We start from the raw sequence: 25,815 nt of genomic DNA, 5'->3' as shown, positions 1-25,815 counted from the left end.
TCAGCCAATCGTCCCTCAATCACAACATATTTGCCCGTCAAAAACATCGTTTTTACCCGTCAAACACATCGTATTTACCCATCAAAAACATATCATTTCACTGTTCCCATTTATTTTCTTTTTCTAGACTGTGGTTGATGAGAGCGTGTGCCTGATCCTTACTTTTTAGCCCACTTGAGCACTAACGCGTTCACTTTTCGTCCAGTGTCCGTTCGTCCGTAGACGAAATCCAGTTATTTTGGGAATTTGGAAGACGCTTCAAAAGATTGACTTCACATTCGATGTCTCTGGACCCCTAGTTCAATAGTGAACTTGGGGATCCGTAATGTTGCAAAGCAATCCTCTTATCACCCATCACGTCGCTTTGGAGAGGTCCGTAAAAGTGCGCCGTTTAAGCTTAAAGTTAGACTGGTTGCCTGTCAAATTCTGCATCCCAGCATTCGATGTCAACGGCATCTTCGTTACAGTCGCAATGAGAAACTCAGTGAGGTCCAAATATTCATCCAGATGGGTGACGGGTAAAAACGATGTTTTTGACGAGTAATCACGATGTTTTTGACTGATAAAATTGTTGTGTTTGACAGAGGTAAAATTGGTGTGTTTGACTGACGGGAAATGCGATGTATTTTACGTTGCGTCTGACGGGCGATTGGCAAATAGGAAAGTTTTAATTATGACAGTATATCTGCGATAGCGATTTTGACCCGTCAAATGATGAGAGTTTTGACAGTATATCTACGATAGCGTAGTTTTGTCAGAATATGTGAGATCATGTTTGACGCGTCAGTAACTATGTTTTGACGAACATTTTATGTTGAATTGCAAATTCGGCGAAGTTGACGAGCAAATTCGATGTTTAGTTTTGACTGGTAAAAAATTAATGTTTGAGGGGTAAAAAAATGAAAGTTTAACAAGTAAAATATGAGTTTCACGGAAATTTGATGTTTCGTTTTGACAGAATATCTATGCCATAATTAATTACACTTTTCAGAGTTATCTTTCTCGTTTTATTGAGTGGGACTCTCCATATAAACCAATAGTCATACGTATAATCACTGGTCCCAAAATTACCTTAAACTAAGTGTATTTTCATCCTCACATGTTCCTTCGAGACGAAAGCAATAACTGTGCCGATAGTAAAATATAATACACCAGTGTCAATTAATTGCATTTACGTATATTTATTGAGAATAATGCATGATAAGTTCAATCACGGTACATGGAGCGAGTAAACGAGAATACATGTACACCGGTACCAAATCCACCAGTACAAGCAACAAGCTTCATTTGCTCTGAATAAAAGTTCTATGTGATATATATGCTACCGTGCTACGCTTATCTAGTATGGGTATATGCCCTAACTAGTCGATACAATAAAAGCGTAACTGATATACCTTTGTGGATCCAGTCTGATTACTCCAAGGATATACTGTATGTGACGCATCAGTTATTCGGAATCGGTACTGGGAAATGATAGTTTATTGGAAATACATTATACAGTTAGTTCAAAATACTGGTCGAGAAAAACACGGGCCTTTTTTATATGGTACAATATAGAAAATACATACATTATATTGTATATTAAATATATAATATATAAATTATATATTATTATATATTATTATATATAATTATATATTACGACTAGGTTTTAAGAGCCAATTAGTGTAGCATGCACAATGCACATCTGTACATAATCCAAATCCTTATGAGTAACCAGACCAGAATGGTCTTCATTTTACATTATAAGATATTTCACAAACTTGCAGACTTATTCGTTTTCATGAAAAGAGATTTCACATCGACTCAGTTCTGCTCATCCCTCGGCAGGCATTCGAACCTGATGGCATCGCTACACTCAACCACGGCACGAACCCCTGCCACACTAGACCGGGGTGAGACCGGGTCAGATTGCCCATTGTATAATCGCGGAGGCAAATTTCAAGAAAGAACTTTAAATGGGAAAACCCGGGCTAAAATAATCGGGATTTCTGCATTTTTGGCTAATCATAACGGTAAATGTAAATTGGCTAATCAAACGGTAGATCCTATAACCGAGTCGTACACAAAATGGCGGCTTTTTCAATCGATAAGATCAGAAGAGTTGAGGGTTTAAGGTAAGGTGAGGCTTTAGGGTTAGGGTAAGGTGGGGCTTTAGGATTAGGATAAGGGTTTGGTGAGGCTTTACAGCTTATAACTATCAGGTAGCTTAGGGTAGGACTATATGTAGTTATAAAACCCGTAGTTCTGCAAACTAGCATCGCTAGCGCCGTGAGATAACATTATGCTTACACTCACGTGGTTTCATGTTCGAATCCTGATATTTTAGTTACTTTTCACTAGGTCTAGGGCCGCAGGGTTTCGTGCCGTGGTAATCTCGATGCCATCAGGTTTTCGAATCCCTACCGGGAGAAGATGAATTCTGCCTCTTATAACAGATCACTAAATTCTAAAGGCTGGCTTATGTCGACAAGCGATGCCTACCGACCCCTACAGACACAACTGAGGGCAACCGCGTCGCAGCCCAGCGTATGTCGACTGCGCTCCGATTCGCAGCAACTGAGGCCGACTAGCGGGATACGAGATCCGACCAGTTGCTTCCCTGCTTATGTCGGTTACGATTATTGGCAACTGAAGCGGCTCAGATGGTCACGTGATAAGCATTTTGAGAATAAACTTTAATCATTTCGGATTGTTGGGAAATATATTTCTATAACGAAAGTTATTTCTTTAAGATCTCCATCCTTCTGATTCCTCTTTAATACAATGTGCTAGCGACATCATATAGAGGGCCGCTACAACATAATTCTATCAATTTCGTTTCTAGATCTTCGGTCCAGTCATTTGCCATGCTGAAGGTTTGGTTTCCGTTTGAAACTACTGAAATTTGATAGTTTGTGACAAGATACTAATAACGCAAACTATCGGCCAAAATTTGTATATTCGGTCTCTGATTGGCTGGAATTCCTGTGCTCAGTTCCATTGCTTTGCAGATAAGCTTATGTCGATTATGCGATCGAAAGCAACTAACTGTCCGCGTCGCCTACCGCAGGCCGGAGTAGAAAATGGGCAACTAGCCGGATACGGCCTGCGACGAGTCGGTAGGCGTCGGGTTGCCGTCGCAACCCGGCTTATGTCATCTTCACCCGTCAAGGGATTCGAACCCACTACGCTAAAGCTGTTCCCCGAACCCCTTGACCTCACGACTCGTTGGAGTCATTACTAGCCGACCAGAATCCGGTCGTACCAATCACAGCGCTTGTAACAAACGACAGTAGACTTCTGTTGGTTTTCCCGTTAAATGGACCAATCAGCGAACGTTTTACCGAACAAGTAAGTATTTCGCAAATCGATATATGATGTCATGCGCAACAGCGCCAGTAATGAAATCACGCGTCGTGAGGCCAGGGGGCTGGTGGAAGCGAGTTCGGGAGTGATACCGACACCCCTGGCAAGCGAGGATGGGCTTACGTCGAACCGATAAGAGTAGCAAACTATCGTAGGTCGATAGTTGCCGCTAATCGGCGATAAACCCAGTTGCGTCGGTAGGCGTCGTGTTGGTTGTCGACATAAGCCAGCCTTCAGCTAACTACATATATAAATTTCAATAGATACATGTATAATCGTGTAATTCTCAAAGTAACTTATGCTGCTGAAAAGCAAATTGGGTGTATAACCACTCTTCCTTTCTTTTGAACTGTCAAACAGCAAATACCTGACTAGAGTATCTTTAACTCCATCCATACGAAGTTAGTCAATTTTTTGCTTACCCCTCCCCAAGAACCGCACGTACTGTTGGAATGCTCCCTAACTTGAGCAGATAAAAATGTTCAATATTCTAATTGGTTAAAAAGTGTAGAAAACATTTCAAATGTCTTCAATACCATTTTAAACCTAAATACATGTATTTCAACACTTGCTATAAAGCAACTCTACGTCATCTGTAGAAAACATGTTCAACCTAAAATGGAGATTCAATAAAAGGGCCAAAAGCCCTAAGCTAATAAATATACAGAATTAGCGCTGGTCTCTCAATAAAATTGGTCCTTGATCGGACGGCCTCAGGAAAAGTGTATTATAATAGACGGTATAGCCGGGGTAGTATTACACACATAAGATATAAAAAGCTCAGCTATAGTAGTGAGTGGTTGACAAGAGGTACATTCAAAGAATCTGGTCCATCAAAGGCCAGAATTAGACCTCTGTTCGCATTGGACAGGGGCATCAAATTTAGGCAACGAAGGAAGCTGGATAAATTTACTAGTAATATCGATGAGAGGAATTTCACAACACATTTTGAGTTTGGCATCATATTGACCGAGTTCGTCAATCAATATATTCAAATTTGCGCTACAGGAATCAGATTTTCGCAAACTTTTAGCGATTGGTTGATTGAGCGAGTTATCACACGATCTACGTTTTTTGGATTCTTTTTTAATTGTTTCATCTGCATTATCTTCACAAGTTGAAATTCTATCAGCAACTACAGCCAATCCATTATCATCAATATTGGGTTCAGGAACACTAGCAACAAGTCTGTCATCTGCTTTACCTCCCTTCAATTTCCGTAGCAGGGGTCGACAATCAGATTGTTTTACAAGTACTTTATTATGGCGTAAACTTTCCTGTTGAGCTTTACAGTTATTGAATAGCTCATCAACCTTACTGTTCAACACCCTTTCAGCCTCAGCATTAACGATCACCTCTAAGGAGTGATTTCTATGAACTCTACGCAGATGTCTGTTAACTCTACGCTTATTCGAATCTTTGTAAGGACATTTTGGGCAAAAATATGGTACAACCTGGCGTATACCAGACATCAACAAGTGCTTTACAAACAAGTGATTCCTCTCTTTTTCCTCATTGAAGCAGAGTTCATAACGTTCGCATAGGTGACATAGGAAAATGCTGCAGTCTTCAACCCGATTATGATTATTGCATCTGTACGTATCTGATACATAAATAATGCGAGGATAATCAGGCATCGGATAAGGGGTATCGAAATCACCGCCATCGTCATCATCATCCTCTAGCGACAAATATTGTTTCCATAGATTCTTCCTCTCATCACCATATCTCAGAGGAAAATATGTAGCTGGCCGTTTGATGGCAGGGAATTTTATGGATACATTAAACTGTTTGTCATTGTGTCGTTCTTTGAAATGATTCTCCATAACTTTCAAACTACGGCTCTTAAACAAATGGTCTTGACACAAATTGCAGTTCAGTTCAGCCCCAGGAACTTCAATCCCAGTCCCCTCAACCATCTTCAGCGTGTCTTGAATTTTTCCAAGGCACTCCGTATAGACTTCATTCTGAACAATAGTATCATCCTTTTCTGGATGGTGCTTCAGCTTTAAATGTGCCTTCAACAAGTGCTCAGGAGAATATTCTTCAAACATACAATATGCGCAACGATAGGGCTTAGCATCCATCATGTGCGTATCGATGATATGCTCTTCAACCTGTTTGAACTGACGCATAGTATGTGAACATTTCTTACACCTGTACGTTGATAGCTGGTCGCGTTTCGTTAAGATCACCTCCGGAACCACTATCGGAAATTCGTATTTAACGTGGACCTTTATTGGGGGTTTCGGTTTATCCGGATGACTAGAGCAAGTCTTGATGAATATTGATGGATTACAGTCCTCTCCATGGGTTTTAATATGCTCCTCCATCACGCCGCAGGAATCAGTCTCCTTATGACAAACCGAACAGATGTAAATGGCCATATCCATATTATCTTTTTCCTGTACAATCGGACACATTTGCATCATTTCGGAGACTCTTTTCTTCTGCGCTTTGAGCAAATCTTCTTTGATGCTGTAATCACCTTTTGCACTTGTCGGATGATTCTGAGTCAGATGAAGTCGAATATTACTCTTAGTTTTGAAATTTCTGTTGCACAATGTACAGGTGTACGGTTGCAAGTTGACATGCTTTAGTATATGTGATCTCAAACCACGCTTGAGGACATAACCAGAGTTACTACTGTTACACACTTTAATGTGCATTTTACATTTAACGCAGGACACACGAATAGATTCCTTTTTGGTATGGATAGTATCTGCAAGATATAGATATGGGATACTAGGTTGCTCAGGCTGTTCTACTTGAACTGGTTCAGTTTCTGTAATAGTCTTCCCATGGCTTGTAGTGGCAGACAAATGCTCTGCACGATTTGTGATGGCAGACACGATCTCTGCAATACGTGAACAGGCAGACATTTTCTTTTCATTGTTCGTAGTCCCAGATACATTCTCTGCTTGGCTCGTAGTGGCAGATGCAATCTCTGCATTGCTCATGGTGGCAGACACATTCTCTACACGGCTGGTAGTCACAGAAACAGTCTTTGCATTGCCTCTTGAGACAGAGACATTCGCCGAGCTGCTCGGAGTCACAGAATCTTTTGTGGGACGATCAACATTAGATTTCTTAGGCTGACAAGAGCCGGTGCATACGAGTAACATCTGGTCTAATACTGGTTTCAGCGTTTTTAACGCATTTCTGTTGACTTGTACGACTGAAACGATTTTCTTGTGGACATCCATGTAGTGCTTCCTTAGGTACGTTTCTGTGACACATTTAAAATCGCAAACTCCACACGCCCATGGTCGTTCAAAATAATTCTTCTTTATGTGCACCATGCCAAGGTGTTCCTTCAAATCACACGTAGAGGAAAACTTCAATGGTACGTTCAGAATGCAGAAAGCGCAAGTGAGCGCGAAATCATCAGCAGCCTGGCAAACAGGTGTAGAGGATCCATTGTTCTGCTCAGTAGGATTCTCCTTATGTTTAGACAATAAATGCATTTCGATTCTATTGTAGCTCTTTGTATTAAACCCACAAACTGGACAATGATATATGTGTGTACTGTGATGTACGCCTGACATGTGATCTTCCAACTGTTTTGGGCAAGAAGTTGCAAATGAGCAATTTCGGCATGTGTATTTACCAATTATATGCTGTCGTTTGCAAATGGTACAGCCACTTTTCTGAACATTAATTGACACAGGTTTGATGGCTGGTTGAGTATTCGTAGACTCAACAGTTGTTGCAGTCGTTGCCTGTTGATTCCACAAGTTTCGTATGAGAGGATCATAGGCGCAAAGGCTCCTAAAATGCAACGCCAGGTGGTAATGGCTGACCAATCGAGTTTTGCACTTGTGGCAAACGAACAACGCTTTCTGGACATGGCCATTCAGTTGATGACATATGAAGTTGCGCAAGTCATTTGTCGCAAAGTGGCACAGTGGACAAATATGTGTCATCGTCTTTAAGTTGGGAATGATGTAGTGCTGTCGAACTTCATGGTCAGCCATCACAAACTGATCTGCAGTCTTGAACCTACAATTGACATCTGGGCAATATCTCAAACCAACTTTCGTTTTAGTGCTTGTCGACTTCACTGTTTTTGCTTTCTCCACTGTCTTCGCTATCTCCACTGTTTTTGCTTTCTCCACTGTTTTTGCTTTCTCCACTGTTTTTGTTTTCTCCACTGTATTCGCTTTCTCCACTGTATTCACTTTCTCCACCGTTTTTGCTTTCTTCACCACTGCCGCTGACACAATCTCATCATCATTTGGCACGACTGTTTCTACCGGTGATGACGACATAACAGCATTCTGCGCAATGTTTTGGTGCGATTTATTGCTCAACTGGTCAGAGTTGACTATATTGATGCACACTTTCTTCACGCGGCCATCTTTGACAGAGTCAGCCAAACTCATCCCGAATTTGTGCTCAACTTCTGAAATGATCTTAGATTCCTTATCATCAGGTGCCAGGTCATCATCCAAGCTCATCAACCAATTGTAATCCTGTGTTGTTTCATTATTGTTCAACACACTATTTTTAAGATGTTTATTGATGTGGACCACCATATCATCTGACGCTGACAGTTTCCACTTGTTCCCTTGAAGACGCATCAGTTCCCCAACATTGCAATAGAAATCGGACAGCAATTCCTTTTGCTTATCTTCTCCCGGCTCCTCTGCTGAAAAATACAATTAATACATCATGAGATAACAGTAACCTGGTTTTGTTCACCCCAGTAACAAGGCTTTTTTAGGAAAGTGGGATTTTCTACTGTTTCTGTTATACTCGTCTAGTGCATTCATTTTGACCAGGACACGTTCTACATATTCCAGGAAGTTTGTAATCCAGATTTCATTCTAAAACCTGAATGCAATTTGCTACTAACTCCTTGATTTCCACAAAAATTGTGTGTGTGTACACGTCATCTTTAGAAGTTTGAGCTGTGATGTAGAGCAGAATTTATATGCCCATCGCCAAGCGCTATAGAAACAGCCATCTGATAGTGCAGTTAGATAAACTTCAAACTGAACTCAAAAGCAGCAAGCAATGTTGACAAAAAAGAAACCCCGCACCTTAAAACATTTCACCTAGTATCACTGCAAAATTATTTCAATTGCATCTCAAGTTGTTGGATTGGTCGAAGCACGTAGAATAGAAGATTGATAAATCTTCCATGAGGCAAAGCCTCAATCGAGTGTATAAACATAGACTTGAATTACAAAGTTTCCTACTTGCCAGCTCATACAACCAGCTCAAGGTTGAGAAATTTTTGCATTGCACACTTGGGCAATGCCGGATATCCCAAACCACTTTGCCATTGAAACCCTTCGGTTAATCCACAATAAAGGAAAAGCATGTAAAGTAAGTGAAGTAACAAAAATTTGGTACATAGGTAGAGCTCAGTATTTTGAACAACTTTGCAATTCAAACCCATTCTGAAAAATCTATAGTTTAGCCAAAATGGATCAAAATGAATTATTTTTCATGTAAAATGCCACCTGGTAACCATACCAAAAATTGAATATTTATGGAATTCAAGATGTAGCTCAAGTAAATAAATCTAAACAACTTTTCAATTCAAAGTTATTTTCAAATGTGTATACTTTGGCCACAGTAGGCTAAAATAAGTAATTTGCAACTTGATTGCCATGAAATAACTGTAAAACCTTAACACTGAATACGCACATGATTAATAGCATAATAAACTGCCCAACTTTGCTTCATACTGTATCCAATAATTCCCACTAATTAAGAATTGGTTCGCAAAAATGATAAAAATGCTGTTCTTCAACAGATTTAATGAGTGGCCATAATTTGCATAATTTACATGTAATTCAAAAACCCGTTCTTATTGCTTTGCAACTTAGTGAAGTCATTACTTGTACAATTGACCTTGCTTTAATCGTCACTTTTGGGACCGGCACAAAAGTGATAAATTATCCAATTGACGAATTAAGTGATTTTGACTCTCACATACAATTTACCTTGTTACCTTTATTTCTGTAGCCAACAGGAGTCACGGGATTTATCAAACATTTTTACTGAGATATATCAATCAATCTGTCCGCGATCGGTCTTTATGGGTAAACGAAGTTTGGAAATATATGGAAAATCCCGAGGGCCGAAAGGATATATCAATAATAACACATGACGTGGTTTTTTCCCATCCTCCCTTGCCAGGGCGCTTTTGCCTCCAACTAAGAGGCTTCAGTCAAGTGGCAACAAACGCCTGACAAGCGAGTGTTACGCATATAGGACAAGCTGTATAACCACTGGCTACGTGGACTAGTTCTATTGGTCTACTGGCTAGCACGCTTGCTTTCTACGTACAAGACCCAGGTTCGTTACCCGATGAGTGCGCGTAATTTCACTGTCACTTCTCTTAATCGTTACATTAGTGGAGAACCCGAATTGATCTCGGTAATACCTCATCCTGCATGGGCAACAGGAAAAACAAGAGCCCCAAGGGGCACTATGGCCAGCCTGTCAGCATTTCATAAAATGGCAAATGATGATGCATTCTGTGGGTTAAATTTGTCAAAATACACTCCCAGCTCAGAGCCAATACCTAATAATTTACACAATACAATCGTGGAATACAAAAGTAGCACAGACAGCGACTGGATCTGGTAGGAACAAATACCTCAGATGAATCTTTTCCCTTGATCTTATTGATTTTAATGTGGAATAGAATTGAATTTTCTGAAATTTGCTCAATAAAACAAAATTGAATTGGATTTGATGTTTTTATTTGTTCAATAAAGTAAAATTGAATTGGATTTGATATTTTTTTATGAATTAAATTTGACTGAATTTGTAGTTCGAGCACATGGCTAATTAGCATATCAAATTCATCCATCCGATTTGAGAAAAAGCTATTTTTCCCGGACTTTCTGCACAATTGTCGATGATATTTTCCGTAGTGAAAAAAAATATCCCTCCCAAACACCAAATCAACTAAAGCTTTCACAGAAATCAATCTCGAAATACAATTTTAGATCTAAAAATAAAACCAGGAAGTAAAACGGTAGATGATACCGCGGGTTCACGTGAACACCTGCTGATCTCTGCAGCTAAGACAATCATAGAGGAGTCTTTGCTTACTGGTTGGCTTTCTAAAACAGATATTTTTGTGATCAGATATTCGCGAAAAAGCTCATATAAATTTTAACGAGGCCCTCTTTCAAAATTCAGCTTCATAGGGGTTGGAGAATGGACAATGCTCTAATGAATGATTTGTATAAATATATGCTCAGTTGCACAGTGAAAGAGCCTTTACTCTGGAAACCATGTCATTCAAATTCGCTCCATTTGTATAGTAATAGGCTCAGCCTACGGATGGCCTAATAAAATGACTTCAATTAATGATGATAAAATAATTATTCCAGTCGTATAAATATCTTTTGGTTAATTTCTCAAAAAATATGAAACCCACGGCTTTCAACTTTGCGCACCATAAAGAAAAATATCGATCGGGCCAGACCGTCGACATAGACTCGAGCCAAAAACCATGAAGGCTATAAACAATATTCACATCCTGCATGAATGAAAAGTGAATGCCGTAAACCGCTGGGTTTTGCACTGCAAGTGGGCTCACCAGAGGCAGTATATTCTTGTCAAATATTCAAAGCAATCAGCGAATAACAACTGGGAAAAATCGATACTGATTTGGCTCCACAAAGGTGTACTACAGAAGGGTATCAGGTATAGTATCAAATATATTATCCAGGATTCAGTTCAAATCAAGTATCCTATATAGAACATCAGCTTGTAGTAGGAAATTAAGAGAAAACATAGCAGGGGCCAGTTTTCCACATAAAGATACCAAATCAGTCAACAACTCTTGGAGTACCAAGTTCTCATTTATTATGTAATATGATGACAATACATGCAACTGAAAACTGATTTTGCTGAAGATAAAGTGAATGAAAATAAAGATCCCTTTTATGATGTATGTATGTGTGTCTAGAGTATTACATATCACACACCGCTCTTTTGCTACAGTCATGAATTCAAATTGAAAGTTTGTCATTATTAAATGAATTTTTCTCTTAGCGTATGGTTCTTACAGTCACATGAATCCAAATTTGTATTTTTCCCAAGCATTTCATGGGTGATTTTTCCATTTGGAAATCGCCTGTGATTAAAATACACATATCATACACTGATATATACACCATCGTACTCACTGGAAGTGATCATTCTAATGGTTGAAAAAGGTTTTTTCAAGAACAATTGCTGAAAAGTTTCCCTTTCCCAAATATTTCCAAATTAGAGGAAAATGTGCCAAATTCTGAACTGCAAAATATCTGCAAATGTTTTCCTGATTTCATGGTACTGCAGGAACCACATTTGCCTAGGAGTATATTTTTACCTGAATTAATAGTTTCTGTATCAATATCTATATTTAGTTCAGCAATTTCAGCCAGACAAGCATCAATACTAGATTCATCTTCGTACATTTTCAGTTTCTTTCTACGTCTCCTCCTCCGATGTCGAAATTCATCAGTTATCTTCGGAAATATATGTGGAACGACATCTGCTTTCAATTTCCTATTCTGTAGTTCATCACCTGGAAAATGAATTAAAACTGAATATATCCATCTGGAGTGCGTGTACCGCTAGAATTAGATGGATGAGCTACAAAACATTGCATGCTCAAGCCCTCAAGTATACGAATAAAACAAGATTAAGCCATTGTATAGGGTAGGGTCTACCATAACTACGAAGAAACAGAATTGTTAATATGGACTTTCCTAAATTAACATGATGATGCATGTTTTATCCATACCATCAAAATTGTACGTCAGTATGTGTACTTCTTACAACCACATACAATCTGCGCTTGGCAGAATTGCCAAAAACCCATGGCATAGGCCAATTAGTTGACCATGCAGTCCATAGGGTACAAGCTTAGCATCCACATGTCAACATAGTTGCTTTGTAGCTATCAGACTGGACCTTAAGGCCAAATGTTAGAGTCTAAGCATTTATGATTCATAAAGATTTTGTTTTAGGCCTACATCATTATTTCTAAAATAATAAAGATTTTGAAAATGCGCGCTTGCCGTTAATGTTAACCACGGCAGCACGCAGTTGCTAAAATCATTTGCAATTTCTTGGAAAACTTAAACTAGGCCACACGCGAGGCACACTTTTCATATACATGTGCGTAGCTAGGGCCTTTTTTTAATAGCTTGGTTTACAGGATAAACCTATTAAAATATCATTTCGGAGGAAATAAAAATTTTAAAAAAATTCCCTCCGTGAGATAAAATGACTTTTTGAAGGAAGAGGGAACTGTTGATAGGGTATGTCCAAACAAAAGATTCTTGGAAAGTTCGAATTCTGCAAACTGCGATCAAAAAAACCTTGCGCTTTGCAATTTTTTCATCATTCAAGCCAGGATTCTCATTCGGCGGAGGTGAAAACTTTTTTTTGCTCGTTTTTCCAATGAAAATTTTAAAAATTTTCTTTTTAATTCTACTTTTCTTTAAATTTCGGGAGGTGGGTCCCGTAAACCAAGCTATTAAAAAAAGGCCTAGCAGTAGTGAATAGATTTACACTACATAGCAGCAAGTCGCTGTGACATGCGAGTGCGAAGCACAAATATATGTGACAATGCATGCGTTCTTGCAAAAAGAAATATATTTCCAACAACAAATAATGAACTAAATCAATCAACGCTTTCTGACAAAATGCAATGGAATTCGAAATTTTATTCATGTTAGTGGAATTACTGCATTGAATATTTTGAAATTTCGGGAAAGAAACTAGGCCCCGTTCAAAAGTTATTTTGTACCAATGGAAGGAATTGTCATATCCGTTAGCAAAAATGGACTTCACTAAAAATCTCCTTTGCATTTATTCAGGTACTATTCCATCCCTTCAGAAATTTTATTGATTATCACTTATGGCGATCAATATGGCGTTAAAATGTGCAGTGTTGGTTATGATTTGATTCGAAAACCGCTATTTTCACATTTTGAAAATTAATGTCTCAGGTAAAACCAGAACAATCAAATTTGAAATGGTGAAGTGACCAAATCAAAATTTATAAGTTTTCAGTTTCTTGTTTTGAACCATTTTACACACATATGCGATTCTTAGCTTTGTGCAACTGGCCTCCGGATTTTTTCTATTCCTAAGTCAATATTTCCCCAAGCCAAAATAAGACATTTCAACCACATCGTGAAAAATGTAAATGACACTATAGACATACCTTCTCTAGATTTCTCTTCATAGTCAGTACCAGGGTCAAAGTGTTTCGGACACACAACTGACCATTTAGTTGGCAACCAATCTTCCTCGCCTCGATTGACAGCTTGGATCCATTTAATTCTCATGTCGGGTTTCATCGGAAAACGATGTCCTCCCCTATCGTAACAGTGCGGAACGCAGCAATAAGAAGGCATTATATTGGACTTTTATCACTAATGAAAACCTCTTTATGGCCAAAACATCTAATGTCGATTACATTCCTGTGATTCCAAATTGCGCCGTCCATCCATTCAGGTATCGTGTCTAATTTTTTCAGATTTTGAATACCGGTAACTGTTTTTTAGACAACTAAATCCGACTGTTGTATTCGCCACGGGCTGAATCTTCTCATCGTAAAGAATGATGTAAGCTCCGAAGCTAATGCACCTTCAATTGGAGTTGTTATTGTCCTGTCAAGAGAAGGGTTGCTTCGTTTTAAAAATTTATCACGACAATAGAAACACCTGCACACTGACGGTTGAACTAACTAATATGACCAGTGCGCAGGGATGAATTTTCTTGTTAGGTTTTGATAGGTTTACTATATGATTTATCATCATAATGCATAAATTAATTATATGCATGGAAGTTTGTTCAAATCCAATGCTACAAAATCACCGAAGTTCAACCAAATTTCGCCATCAATAGAAGCAGAGATTTGTCCACCATATTGGATCCATCAGTCTCCTCTCAGGTGCGTTGGAAGCAAATTTTGATTGCCGCCGCCATTCGCCAATTTTTGCTAATGTTGCCGTGGCAAATTTAATTTAATTTCGTCAAAACGATAGTATAGAATGAAAAAAATGTTATTCAGTAAATTATTGCTGTGGCTTTCGCCGCTGCAGTCGCGAGTTCAAACGCCATTGACTCTTCCTGGATAGGTATAAACATAAAATGGTACAGTTCAATGTCTCAATTCCACAGATCGTCCCAGCTGTGAAATCCAGCCTGTAATTTGATCAACCAGATCATGTTAAATGAATCAGTCTGAGTGGGAGGCGAAAATTCACAGCACTAAACAAAAGAACACGCCCACTATGACGTTGATAAGTACAAACGACCCAGACCTGATAAACAGATTCGCCGACACAATAGACCTGGAGGCAGTCAAACGTAGGTTTGTGATTGTTAAATTCACGTTAAGCTTCAAGTCAGAACATATATAAACATATTCGGATCCGAACTATGCGAAAAATTTTTGAAAAGTTATGTTCAATATGTTTACTTGAGGATGACAAAGAAATGCCACAAGAAAATAATAATAGTTATGATGAAGCCCTTCAGGCTCTAGACATAGACTTGATGGAAATAGATGAAATGGTCAAGCAGATGAAATGTAAAGATTATCATAACTTTAACAATAATTGGGAGGCTACTGATGATGAAATAAGAGAAATATTTGGTTTTTTAATTATGTAATCAAATAATGAAAATGATGGTTAATAAAAGTCTTGAGTTTGAGTCTATTTTGGAGAGGAAATCCAGAAGACCTGGACCCAACAACTCAGAGTCAGGGTAGGAATTGTAGGGTCAGGTCAATAAAGAAGAATACCTTCATCCAATAGGTGTCCTGAGGTACACGAGGAGCAGCACAACGTCCACGATGTTTCCCACGACCTTAACCCGGCTAGAACAGGGGCCCCTATCTCCCAAATCCGTAGCTGACTGTGACCTTGAACCAAGGTCAGTTCAAGGTAAAAAAGATGGCCACTGCCTAGGTCATCACAGGGTCAAAGGTTACCTGGAGATTTACAGGGCACTTGCCACAGTGTGCTGCCTTGCAAATCTCCAGCTTGGCCGTGACCTTGGAGAGTGACCCCGGGTGACCTTTAACCTTTCGACGTAAGGTAAAGGTTAAGGGAAATGTCCACGTGGCATCATGGTGCCACCTTCCCGTGCATTCCAGGACACCAAAGCAGCTGGAAAACACTGCTCGGAAAACATCAGCACATCATCAACACACCAACCCCGTAACATCAGCAGTATGATGCCGACAGACTCGGAGGGTGTGTGGGCAAGGGAGATGAGCACTGCCCACAAGATATTCGAAGTGGATGATGCCGGCAATTCCCTTTGGAATTACTCCAGTGTTTTGTCGATGATCTTGGCTATGTATCAGTCGGAGTGAGAAGTTAAGACCCTTAGCACCAAACAAAAACTCTCCGACGATGACACAATCACAACAAATGAACTGGACCCTATAACAAGGTTCACCGGGACCATCGACCTGGTCACAGTAAAGCGTAGATTCTTGATGGTCAAGTTTAAAGGTTAAAAGTTAGGTCCACAACTCTGTGAAAGTTTCTATGAAAAGCTAATTCAATACGTGTTATGGCCGGGCATATCAACTAGGGTGGGGAAAGAATTTAACTGAAAAGTCAATAAATAAGATTGCGAGTATTCAGGAATTGTTACTTGAAAATGAAAACAAAATGTAAGAAGAGTATGTACAACAAACGGGCGAAGCCCAAGACTCAGGCATAGAATTCATTAACCCTTTCAGTGCGGCTCGCAGTGCAGTGTATGAATCGAAGATGGATTTCACTAGTACACCGTACTGCGGTGTATTGATGTAATTAGTAATTAATTTTTATCTTTATTGAAAGATGGCAGCACCTGTCAAACATAGTGAAATATAACAAACTAACGATACTCTGCGCCACGGTTTAGACGCACTATAGTGGTACATCCGTTATTCAACACACTAGGGTAGAATTTTTCTAAAATGTTCAAATTATCTGCAGCACGATAGGGTATTGATTAGTCAGCACTGAAAGGGTTAATGAAACATCATACAAAATGAAACGTAATGAGTATTACGATAACTTAAATAACGATTGGGAGGCGATAGACGAAGAAATAAAAGAAATGTTTAACTTCTAATTATAATGTAATCATATGCTCAAATAAAAATGGTGATGGTAATTCAGATGTCCCCCGGGTGTTTAGAAAATGTTATGAAAATTGACCATTAATTGACACAATTTCCGCGAAGTTGAGCCACCAAATCAATTATGGAAAAGAATTGCTCCAGTAGCATCTGACTGAAACATGGTGACAGTCCCGGACCAGCCCAACTAGGAACTTCAAGTAACCGTTGCTAAACTCCTGGGTAAATGTCTAATTGATTCTTTGCAATCAAATAATTAAGCCCTCCAAAATGATTGAGAAAGAATGGTCTAGACACTTGGGAATGATAACAAGGCCTATAGCCCACTTATGACCATTGTTTAAACTAATCTGGCCAACAAGACAATTGCAGTATAAAATACCAATCCAGTGTGTACACAGTAATTAAAGCAATGATCTGCTGTGATTATCATCAAACAACACAATGCATAATTCACTTTCTCACAATTCATGATGTAAACTTAAGGCTGGCTTATGTCGACAAGCAACGCGACGCCTACCGACGCAACTGGGTTTATTGCCGATTAGCGGCAACTAGCGGCCTACGAGAGGCCGCCAGTTGCTCCTCAATCGGTTCGACATAAGCCGGCTTGCGACAGCAACGCGACGCCTACCGACTCGTCGCAAGTCGTATCCGGCTAGTTGCCCATGTTCTACTCCGGCCTACAGTAGGCGGACAGTTGCTTTCGATCGCAACCGACATAAGCTCATCTGCGACGCGACGGAACTGAGCGCAGCAATTCCAGCCAATGAGAGACCGCATATACATAGTACAGATAATGACCGCTAGTTGGCGTCATTAGTAATTAGCCATTAACTTTCAAAATTCAAGCAGTTCCATACGTAAACCAAACCTTCAGCACGGCAGATGATTGACTGAAGATCTAGAAACGAAATTGGTAGAATTATGGTGTGAGCGGCCATCTTTATATGATGTCGCTAGCACATAGTATTCAAAAGAGAAATCAGAAAGAATAAGATCTTAAAGAAATAGCTTAGGTTCTGGAATTATACTTCCCAATAATTAAAGATAATTCAAATCTATTGTCAAAATGCGTATCACGTGATCATCGGCGGTCAGTTCAGTTGCCAGTAATCGTACCGACATAAGCAGGGAAGCAACTGGGCAGATCTCGTATCTCGCTAGTCGGGAATCGGAGCGCAGTCAACATAAGCTGGGCTGTGATCGCGGTCGCTGTCAGTTGCGTCGGTAGGCGTCGCGTCGCTTGTCGACATAAGCCAGCCTTTACTCCCAGTACAACTAGGCAGATTCAAACTTCCTGAAAAGTGTGGCGAGCTGCCTTGTCAATTTGCAGCTTGGCCTTTGACCCGGGGAGCGACCTGGAAGTAACCTTTACCTTGGCCTGTGGCAATCTTGGTTGACCTTGACAAAAGGTCACTCCAAGGACACATATAAAGGTGCCACTACTAGTCTTCCGTGATTCAGGCTAATTAATGGTGGCATGACATATTTTCCGGGATACAAGGCGGGAAAATTTGAAAAACCAGTTGGAATGAGCCATCGACCGACCCGACCAGATAAAGCAACCAAACCATCAAGATAACAAAGTATAAAGGGCAGGCGATACGAACAACAACTCATTCAACACTTTCATAGGATACACATGCTAGGAATTAAACGATCTAACTCTCACAGGTAATAATTATATTTATTAATTAATTAGGTCAGTAACAAATACTGAAAATCAAGAATAGTTGGCAGCTCTGTTCGCCACGTACACGCACTGCAACAGTAGTTGCGCGCTTGTCTGCAACTGATCGATATAATACATACATCGTAGTAGATACAAAGTCAGTGTTGCGATACCTGAATATACATTGAAATGCAATACAGGCGATGAATGCTTTTACGGTTCACCCGATTACCAATCGTGCCGGAATGAGTGTGACCAGTGAGACGAGTTGGGATTCGAACCGAAAAGCATGAGTAGGGGGAAGGCTGTTGACCCGAGCGTATGATTACATTACATCAATTTTCTCTTTGCCAGGAGTGGCAAGACTCTGTCAGACTGCGAGTCGGGATTTCGACCATTTAAAGCGAACTCTAAACGGTTAAAAGGAATGAGCAAAGGGAAACCTGAACGTAAGTTTACTATTTGCAGTTGAAATGAAATGTTTTTTTTTAATATTACAGCTGATCAGAGTGCCTGGAGTGCCTGTGTCAGATGACTCCGATTCGGATGAACTATGGACTTAACGTAAGTCATCGATTTTTACGTTTTCCGTCAATAAAGAGCATTTTATATTAATGATCTACTTTTGCAGGTTTTCAAAAGGGCTTGCAGAGCTGGCTGCAGTCATACTACTCAAACTGCACTGCTGAATGTTTAGGTTCATCCTGAGCATGTTATCTTCCTGCGATGGAATGTTTTCCACTCAGGGGATACTGACATGGCTGAGCCTGAGAATCCGACCACTGGCTGACGGCGACTTTGATCGTGAGCTACTGCCACGCATTGGCTAACAGGCTCTTTAGTGACTCATTCATTGATCCGAGCAATACAAAATTTCCCACGCCCCATCCCACGAAAATGAAGGCATTCAAAAATCCGCCTTGATAACTCTGCTCGCCCACCCACTGGTTATTCATGAGAAATTTCAGCGTTCAATTCGCAGCAGTTATCGCGGAGATTTTCAAAAGGTTGCTCTTAACTTTCGAGTCATTTTACGCTTAGACTTAAAAACAACTCCAGAAAATTATGGAATTTCTTATAGGTAATAATTAATAAACATAATGATAAAACCTCCATACGCCAATCATTTCTTATTCAAGGAAAAGGAAAAACAGTTGGTTATGCAAACATAATTAGTAATTCTTTCAATGGTTTTTTTAGTTCTGTTGGTAAAACAATTGCAGATAAAAAAGACGGCTTAATCTTGTGATAAATATTTCGGACCAGCTAATGAATCATTGATGTTTCTTTTCCAGAGAGACGGATTTGAGGTTTATCAATAACCTTCCTTGTAAGAAAAGTAGTGGTCACTATTCTTTAAGTGCATGTAATATTTTGATCAGAACTATCGGAGAAGAAATTGCTGGCCAGCTAACCATTGTAATTCTCTCGTTATGGACATTTCCCATCAAGTATGAAAATAGCAAAAGTTATTCCAGTGTATAGAGGGAAAAGCGAAAATGGTATAAATAATTACAGGCAGATACAGGGATGAAAACGGGCCATATTGTAAAAGTATTGAAAATATTTCCAAAAAAAAAGAATTTTTTGGGGGAACAAAAATCAGTAACTTTTAATCAAACTAGGGGTCCAGGAACACCATGCCCACTTGGGAAGTGGTTCCAAATGCTCAACAATCTAACAATTTCAATATTCAACGCCCCCTGGTGACCATATACAAAAACCAATGAACTTGAAACTCACCACAATCATAGAACATGTCAGCAGCTACGATTTTGTAATTGATTGTGATAACAAAATATGCCTCGTTTCCAATTTAATATGGAAATACTAAGTTATTCTACTATTTAACGCCCCCTGGTGACCATATTCAAAACCCAATGACCTTGAAACTTACCACAATCATAGAACATGTCATGAACTACAACTTTGCAATTGATCATGGTAACAAAATATGCCTAGGTACCAATATAATAAGGAAATATTAAGTTACTCTACTATTCAACGCCCCCTGGTGACCATATAGAATAACTAATGTCCTTAAAACTCACAACAATCATAGATGATGTCATGAGCTACAACTTTCCAATTGATTGTGGTTACAAAATATGCATAGGTACGAATATAATATAGAAATGCTAAGATATTGCTTTATTCAACGCCCCCTGGTGGCCATATACGAAATCCAAGGACCTTGAAACTCACCACAATCATAGAACACGTTATGAGCTACAACTTTCTAACTGATTGTGGTAACAAAATACGCTTAGGTATCAATATAATGTGGAAAAACTTTTTCCCAATTACGAACGAGTACTGGTGACACCAAGATGGCCGCCAATTGCATCATAATTGGCTGATGAAAAATACCTGTTTCAGGTATAAACATCCCTTTCCAAAGAATACCCATCACAAGTTGCAATGAGAAATGGTAAACCAGTAGGAAGCTACAGGACTCAGAATTCGGGCCAAAATTAACATTTTTGGGCACTAAAAAGGTCATAGGACGGCCATCTTGAGTCCGATCGACTCAATTTTTGTTATGCTGATGGGCCCTGGGGGGATTCACATATATCCGAAAGATCAAGGTAATTGATCAAAGCGTCTTCAAAATTTCCCTCAAAAAGTTTTAAAAATATGTAAAAAGTGCTGATTTTGGCGAACAACAATGGCTGCCAGTCAGCCATCTTGAATCTGACAGGGCCAGTTTTTGGGCTGAAGATGTGTCTAGGGTAGATACATGTGTAACCCAAATATCAAGACATTACCTAGAAGGGTCTTCAAAACTTCCCAATATGACTGGATTCCATCTACGGACGGACGGACGGACGGACGGATGGACGAAAAGTGAACGCAATAGCCCGCTGGGACTAAAGTCCCAAGTGGGCTAAAAACTTACTTCATTTTGGTCAAAATGTTAATACTTTGGGCCTGAATTAGAGCCGCTTTTTGAATGAGACGCCATATTGGTTTCTCCGACTCCACAGTTGTGCTAACAACTGCCGAAAACCGTCTTAAGGAGCACTCCTAACTACGGAGCGCTCTGATGTGACGCCCGCGATTGAGGTGATTAAAGCGATTGAGGTGATTAACACTGTTCTCAGGAATAAAGAAAATGTTAGAAAAGGTCGGAAATGCGTCTATGGTCGGAAGATTTTCATCCCTGCAGATATCGTTGCTGCCTGTGTCAAAGTCCTTGAAAAAATGGATCATAAGAGACTAGATTCATTTTTAACTAGATATAATATCATCTATAAAATCAATGTGGAATTAGAGAAGGCCACTCGACCTCAAATACAAAAGTCACATTATCAGAAATACTAGCAAAAAGAACCCGTCCGAAGACAGCTTTTATCATGATTGTATTGATAATATTGCCTCTCATATAATATTGCCATCTTTTCATCATAAAATTGGCCCCTCTTATTTATTTGATTGGTAGATTTGACTTGACTTGATTTCAAGGAAACCACAGCCGGTATCTTTCATTTGGTACCCAAGCACACAGACCGCGCCAATCCGTGACCCGCCAAAGTTTCGCAGTTCCCCCGTAGAAAAGTGGGGTTTTAAGCCAGATGTCAAAACTTTTCGATTTATTTCATAGGGTATGTGATCTCTAGGGCCCGTAGATACCATGTGGAATCTCGGGATTTTACCTATGCCCGTTGGACATTGAGGCGGCCACAGAACAATGTCGGTTAATGAGAAAAAATATGTTCCTTTAGCCACTGCGACTGATGTTATGAGTCATTGTTGCCATATGCCTGAAATATTTTTTTTGGGTTTATTGGGGGCCATGTAATTGTTCTCATCAGAGAGGTAAGTCCATTGTTTTCATGTGTGGCTTGCAATTTTCTACTTTTTGGGGCTGCTCAAACAACATACCAGACAGAATTTATCATCAAGATATGCTTTAAACCCACAATATAGAATCTAAAAGATTGAAGTTGAAATTCATTTATCAAGAATTAAAATCAGAAGATGCAACTAAACATCTAATTAACTTACAATTTCATATTTTTCTTAACATTTGGTTTAATGGGTCTACAGGGGTAAATAGATTGTGTCTTTCAGGGCAATCAAAACAAGCCCGTTGTTTTCACGCGTTGCTTGTAAATTTCGTGGTGGGGCTGCTATTGGGGCTGCACAAGAGTTCAAACAACACATCAGACAGAATATATCATAGAAATGCGCTTAGAATTCACGCAACGGTCAATCATTCAATAGTTCGGCAGGACAAGTATTTTGTATCCTCCTATTCCTTATCAAGCATATGAAGGGACCAGTCATGTACATGCTAATCAACATTTGGCGCTCCCAGTCTTGCGCTTGCATCCAACTGCCCAGATTCAAGAATTTAGGGCACTCCTTAGGGCACTTTAGGGGATGTCCATTCTGTCAGGATAATGGGGTTATCAACCATCGACATTCGCCTGGTCACTCAGTGTGATGGCAAAAAGAGGAAATCACTATCTCCTAGAATGTTGTTCGGTTTAAAAGGCAATATACTTCTAATTAGTCACATATTAAATCAAAACTCATGGACTTACCAGGTGTATATTTGGTAGAACGTTTGAGTGTCCAAGATTTCTGAAGAAAAATTAAGATCATGATCACTGTATAATGAGTCAGAACAATGCTTCAGAATGGGGGAACGTATCAAACACTTCATTGACAAAAAACCATTTTACTGGCAAACAGACCTGTCAGATTTGTAGGAAGGAGTTACTTGGTATTCCGCAATCAATCTCATTAGGTTTAAAATTGAATATAAATTTTTCTCATCAATTGTCAATGAAAACCACCAAACACAGTGTAGACAGATTTTAGTGGTCTATGATACAATCCAATTAGCCTAGTCAGTGCACCACAGACACTAAGGCATGGATGCGATTTGAGCGGTACTTTCCAGTTATGTCACTTTATACCACCAGAAATTGAGCATCTTTACATCTTCAGATATCTATCTTGATGTTAAAAGGCCTATATTCAAAGGCGTCCAGACCACAGTCTATGCATGATACGATTTAAAACATTAGTATCAAATCGAATGGCCCGAAATAAATGGCCCGACCCAATTTTCTTCGGTTGAAAAAGTCGCCATTATTACTCTTAGTAATACAGGGTGGCCACTTTCCTCCATCCTGGAGGTTTCCCTGATTTTACCACAGAAAATACCCAAGTAAATTAGCCGGGTGATTATGGAGTAACCTTCCTGGTTTAAAGTGCTAAAATCAATTCATTCATTTCTCAAGAATTATGTATGACAGGGCCTAATGAAATATCTGTGAGTTGCCCAGTTTTTTGCAAAATTCCTCATAAGACTTACATTTTTTGGTTGGAAACCACCTCTCTTTTTTCTTTTTGGCATAGTAAACGTCTTGGTAAACCTTATGTTCAAGTAAATATAAAAGAAAAATGTTACACAAAACATCAGTCGTATCTTTTGAGATCACAGGGGCTCATATTTGAAGATTGGGGTGAACTGTAGCTTAGATCATCCAGTATTCCTGGTACCAGGGATAGTATCCCATATATATATATGATAACCCCAAAAACCCATGGGAAGATGTGATATCATAAGCTTATACCACACAAAGACAGGTACCCATACAAAGTAATGTGCTGCACCAATCAAGTCCATCACCAATCCATACTCCACTATGCATTGTAGACAGACTGATAGGTATAAAAATTCAAAATTTTCTTAGGGTGTCAATGCTGATATTGATCTCCCTGCAGAAAATCCTGGCAACAGCCATGACACCAGGCTCTAACAGAGCCTTAAGCATTAACCCCTAGAAGTTTAGTTATTAAAGGCAGTGGATCAACACAGTATTATCCCAGTACACATCATTATGACAATAACTATTCTTATTAGGCCTACCTAATTCGAACCCCATATGGGCACTAAGGTGCGAGACTCAAAAACGCTTAACGCGCACACCAAAGGTCAAACCTGGTCAACCCAAATTATATATGGCCAAGATTTTGAGGGACATGAGATTTTGCTAGACCGGTCATACTAATTACAAACGTCAATAAGCATCAACAGGTCTGGATTCGGTGTCAACGAATCAGAATTCAGCTTAAACAAGTTGATTTTGGGACCAAAGTCTATCTTAAGTCGTTTTAAAGGAAAAGCAATAAGAAACAGTGTACGGCAAAATAACAGGAATATACATTTGAGCTGCCCTAATAACTAACTCTTCAAAAATGACCCGAAAGCCATTGCAACAAGTACACCGGGGCAATTTATCAGCAACATTGATACCGAAAAATTTTCCCACACATTGGCAACAACAACGGGGCTTCTACTGCTGGGCACTAATAGTAGGTCGTGGCCAATTAATCGATAATATGATCTCGACGCATGCGCATTGAAACTAAATCCCGCTAATTCCTGCAGCAATGACGCAGAATTAGGCGCGCACTCAGGCGTACTTGTCACACCACGTCAAAATTATCAAACATGTTAGATGTCAGCATCAAGGTCTAAAAATTCCATGCGCTCACTAGCAAGGTGAATTTAACGCCGGCATTGTTGTTGCGGCGGCTTTGCCGCTAGTGCGCAGGTGGCATGTTGACGCCTGTTGGCAGTTGTTGACGCTAATTAGTATGACCCGGTGCTAGCTAAATCTCAGACACTGGCCAGTTTGAAAAAAACCTGAAAACCCGCACTATTAAAAACACTCTTCCAACTTGGACCCTGGAAAATATAATTGCGTTCTCTATTGATTTTTCTTTAAGCTTGCACTTTCATTTTTCGGCACTTAATTGGGCTATTCCACATACTAGACAGATTGAAATCATAAATGCGGCGTCTTCTCTCCGAGATGAACAATATGGATCCTACGCTCGGGTATTTACATACCGAAGCAATACGCAATGTGATGATCGGTGAAATTGGGAGGGCTCCGGCAGGGATTTGTTCCGAACGTGCACAAAGGCCCGGCGCATCTTTTAGTTGGCCCAAACGATTTCATTCAAAGATAGTTTTGCAAATATTTATAAAAGGTGTTAGATCAGATACACAGGTACCTGACACAAAAAGTTTTTGACCCCAGTATCCTAGGTAAAGCCTTTTTCTTGTACCTAGGTCGATACTGGTCGAAAACTTTTTGTGTCAGGTACCTGTGTATCTGATCTAACACCTTTTAGTATTATTATGGCGAGAAGATACATTTCAAAAAGAAAATAGGCCTCAATAGCTCCGTGTATCATGTGTAAAGACACCTTACGACCCGAGAGGGAAAGTTTGAATCATTCTTTCTCATTTCATTCCACACACACGCGCACGCAGATCTTTATTTCCGCGGTGGATTCTCTTCTTTTGTCACTGCAGTAGGAACAATTTCCTAACATCGTTTATCGTTACTGTCATCGGAGTAGTAGGCCCTTACCACAAACTGCCGTCGGAAATTATTCCTGAATATCGGACAATGTTTTGCCTGGAGACGTTTTGATACAACTTATCTCCAAGGGTCGCTTGCCAGGATGTTGTTGCCTTCCGCTTTAGGCAGGTGAATACGTATATCTTCAAATAATCTGCGGCTTGGGTTTCCATAACTGTATCGTAAATTTATAACAATTTTTCCAATCATCCAAGAATACATCCAGAATCTAGAAGTCTTAATGCAAATTGAGACTTGCATAAGTTTCAAATATG

General features: G+C 39.6%; 1 protein-coding gene across 2 annotated transcripts; it reads right to left on the bottom strand.

The window, feature by feature from the left end:
- Nucleotides 1-1,645: 1,645 nt before the first annotated feature.
- Nucleotides 1,646-24,998, bottom strand: LOC141900037 (uncharacterized). 2 transcript variants are annotated; one of them, XM_074786739.1, is made up of 6 exons: nucleotides 24,942-24,966; nucleotides 23,476-23,536; nucleotides 22,697-22,736; nucleotides 13,544-13,991; nucleotides 11,696-11,893; nucleotides 1,646-7,996 (listed from the first exon to the last, which is right to left on the bottom strand). In XM_074786739.1, the coding sequence occupies exons 4-6, from the start codon at nucleotides 13,734-13,736 to the stop codon at nucleotides 4,182-4,184; spliced, it is 4,206 nt and encodes a 1,401-aa protein (XP_074642840.1). In that variant the 5' UTR covers nucleotides 13,737-13,991; nucleotides 22,697-22,736; nucleotides 23,476-23,536; nucleotides 24,942-24,966; the 3' UTR covers nucleotides 1,646-4,181. The 2 variants fall into 2 exon arrangements, with proteins under 2 accessions (XP_074642840.1, XP_074642841.1); XM_074786740.1 differs by lacking the exons at nucleotides 11,696-11,893; nucleotides 13,544-13,991 and having other exon boundaries at nucleotides 1,646-7,999; nucleotides 24,942-24,998.
- Nucleotides 24,999-25,815: the final 817 nt, after the last annotated feature.

The sequence above is a fragment of the Tubulanus polymorphus genome, chromosome 2 (genome assembly GCF_964204645.1).
Source record: "Tubulanus polymorphus chromosome 2, tnTubPoly1.2, whole genome shotgun sequence".
Taxonomy (NCBI): domain Eukaryota; kingdom Metazoa; phylum Nemertea; class Palaeonemertea; order Tubulaniformes; family Tubulanidae; genus Tubulanus; species Tubulanus polymorphus.
Note: the sequence above shows the minus strand (reverse complement) of the source record. Positions and strands in the feature narration are given on the sequence as shown.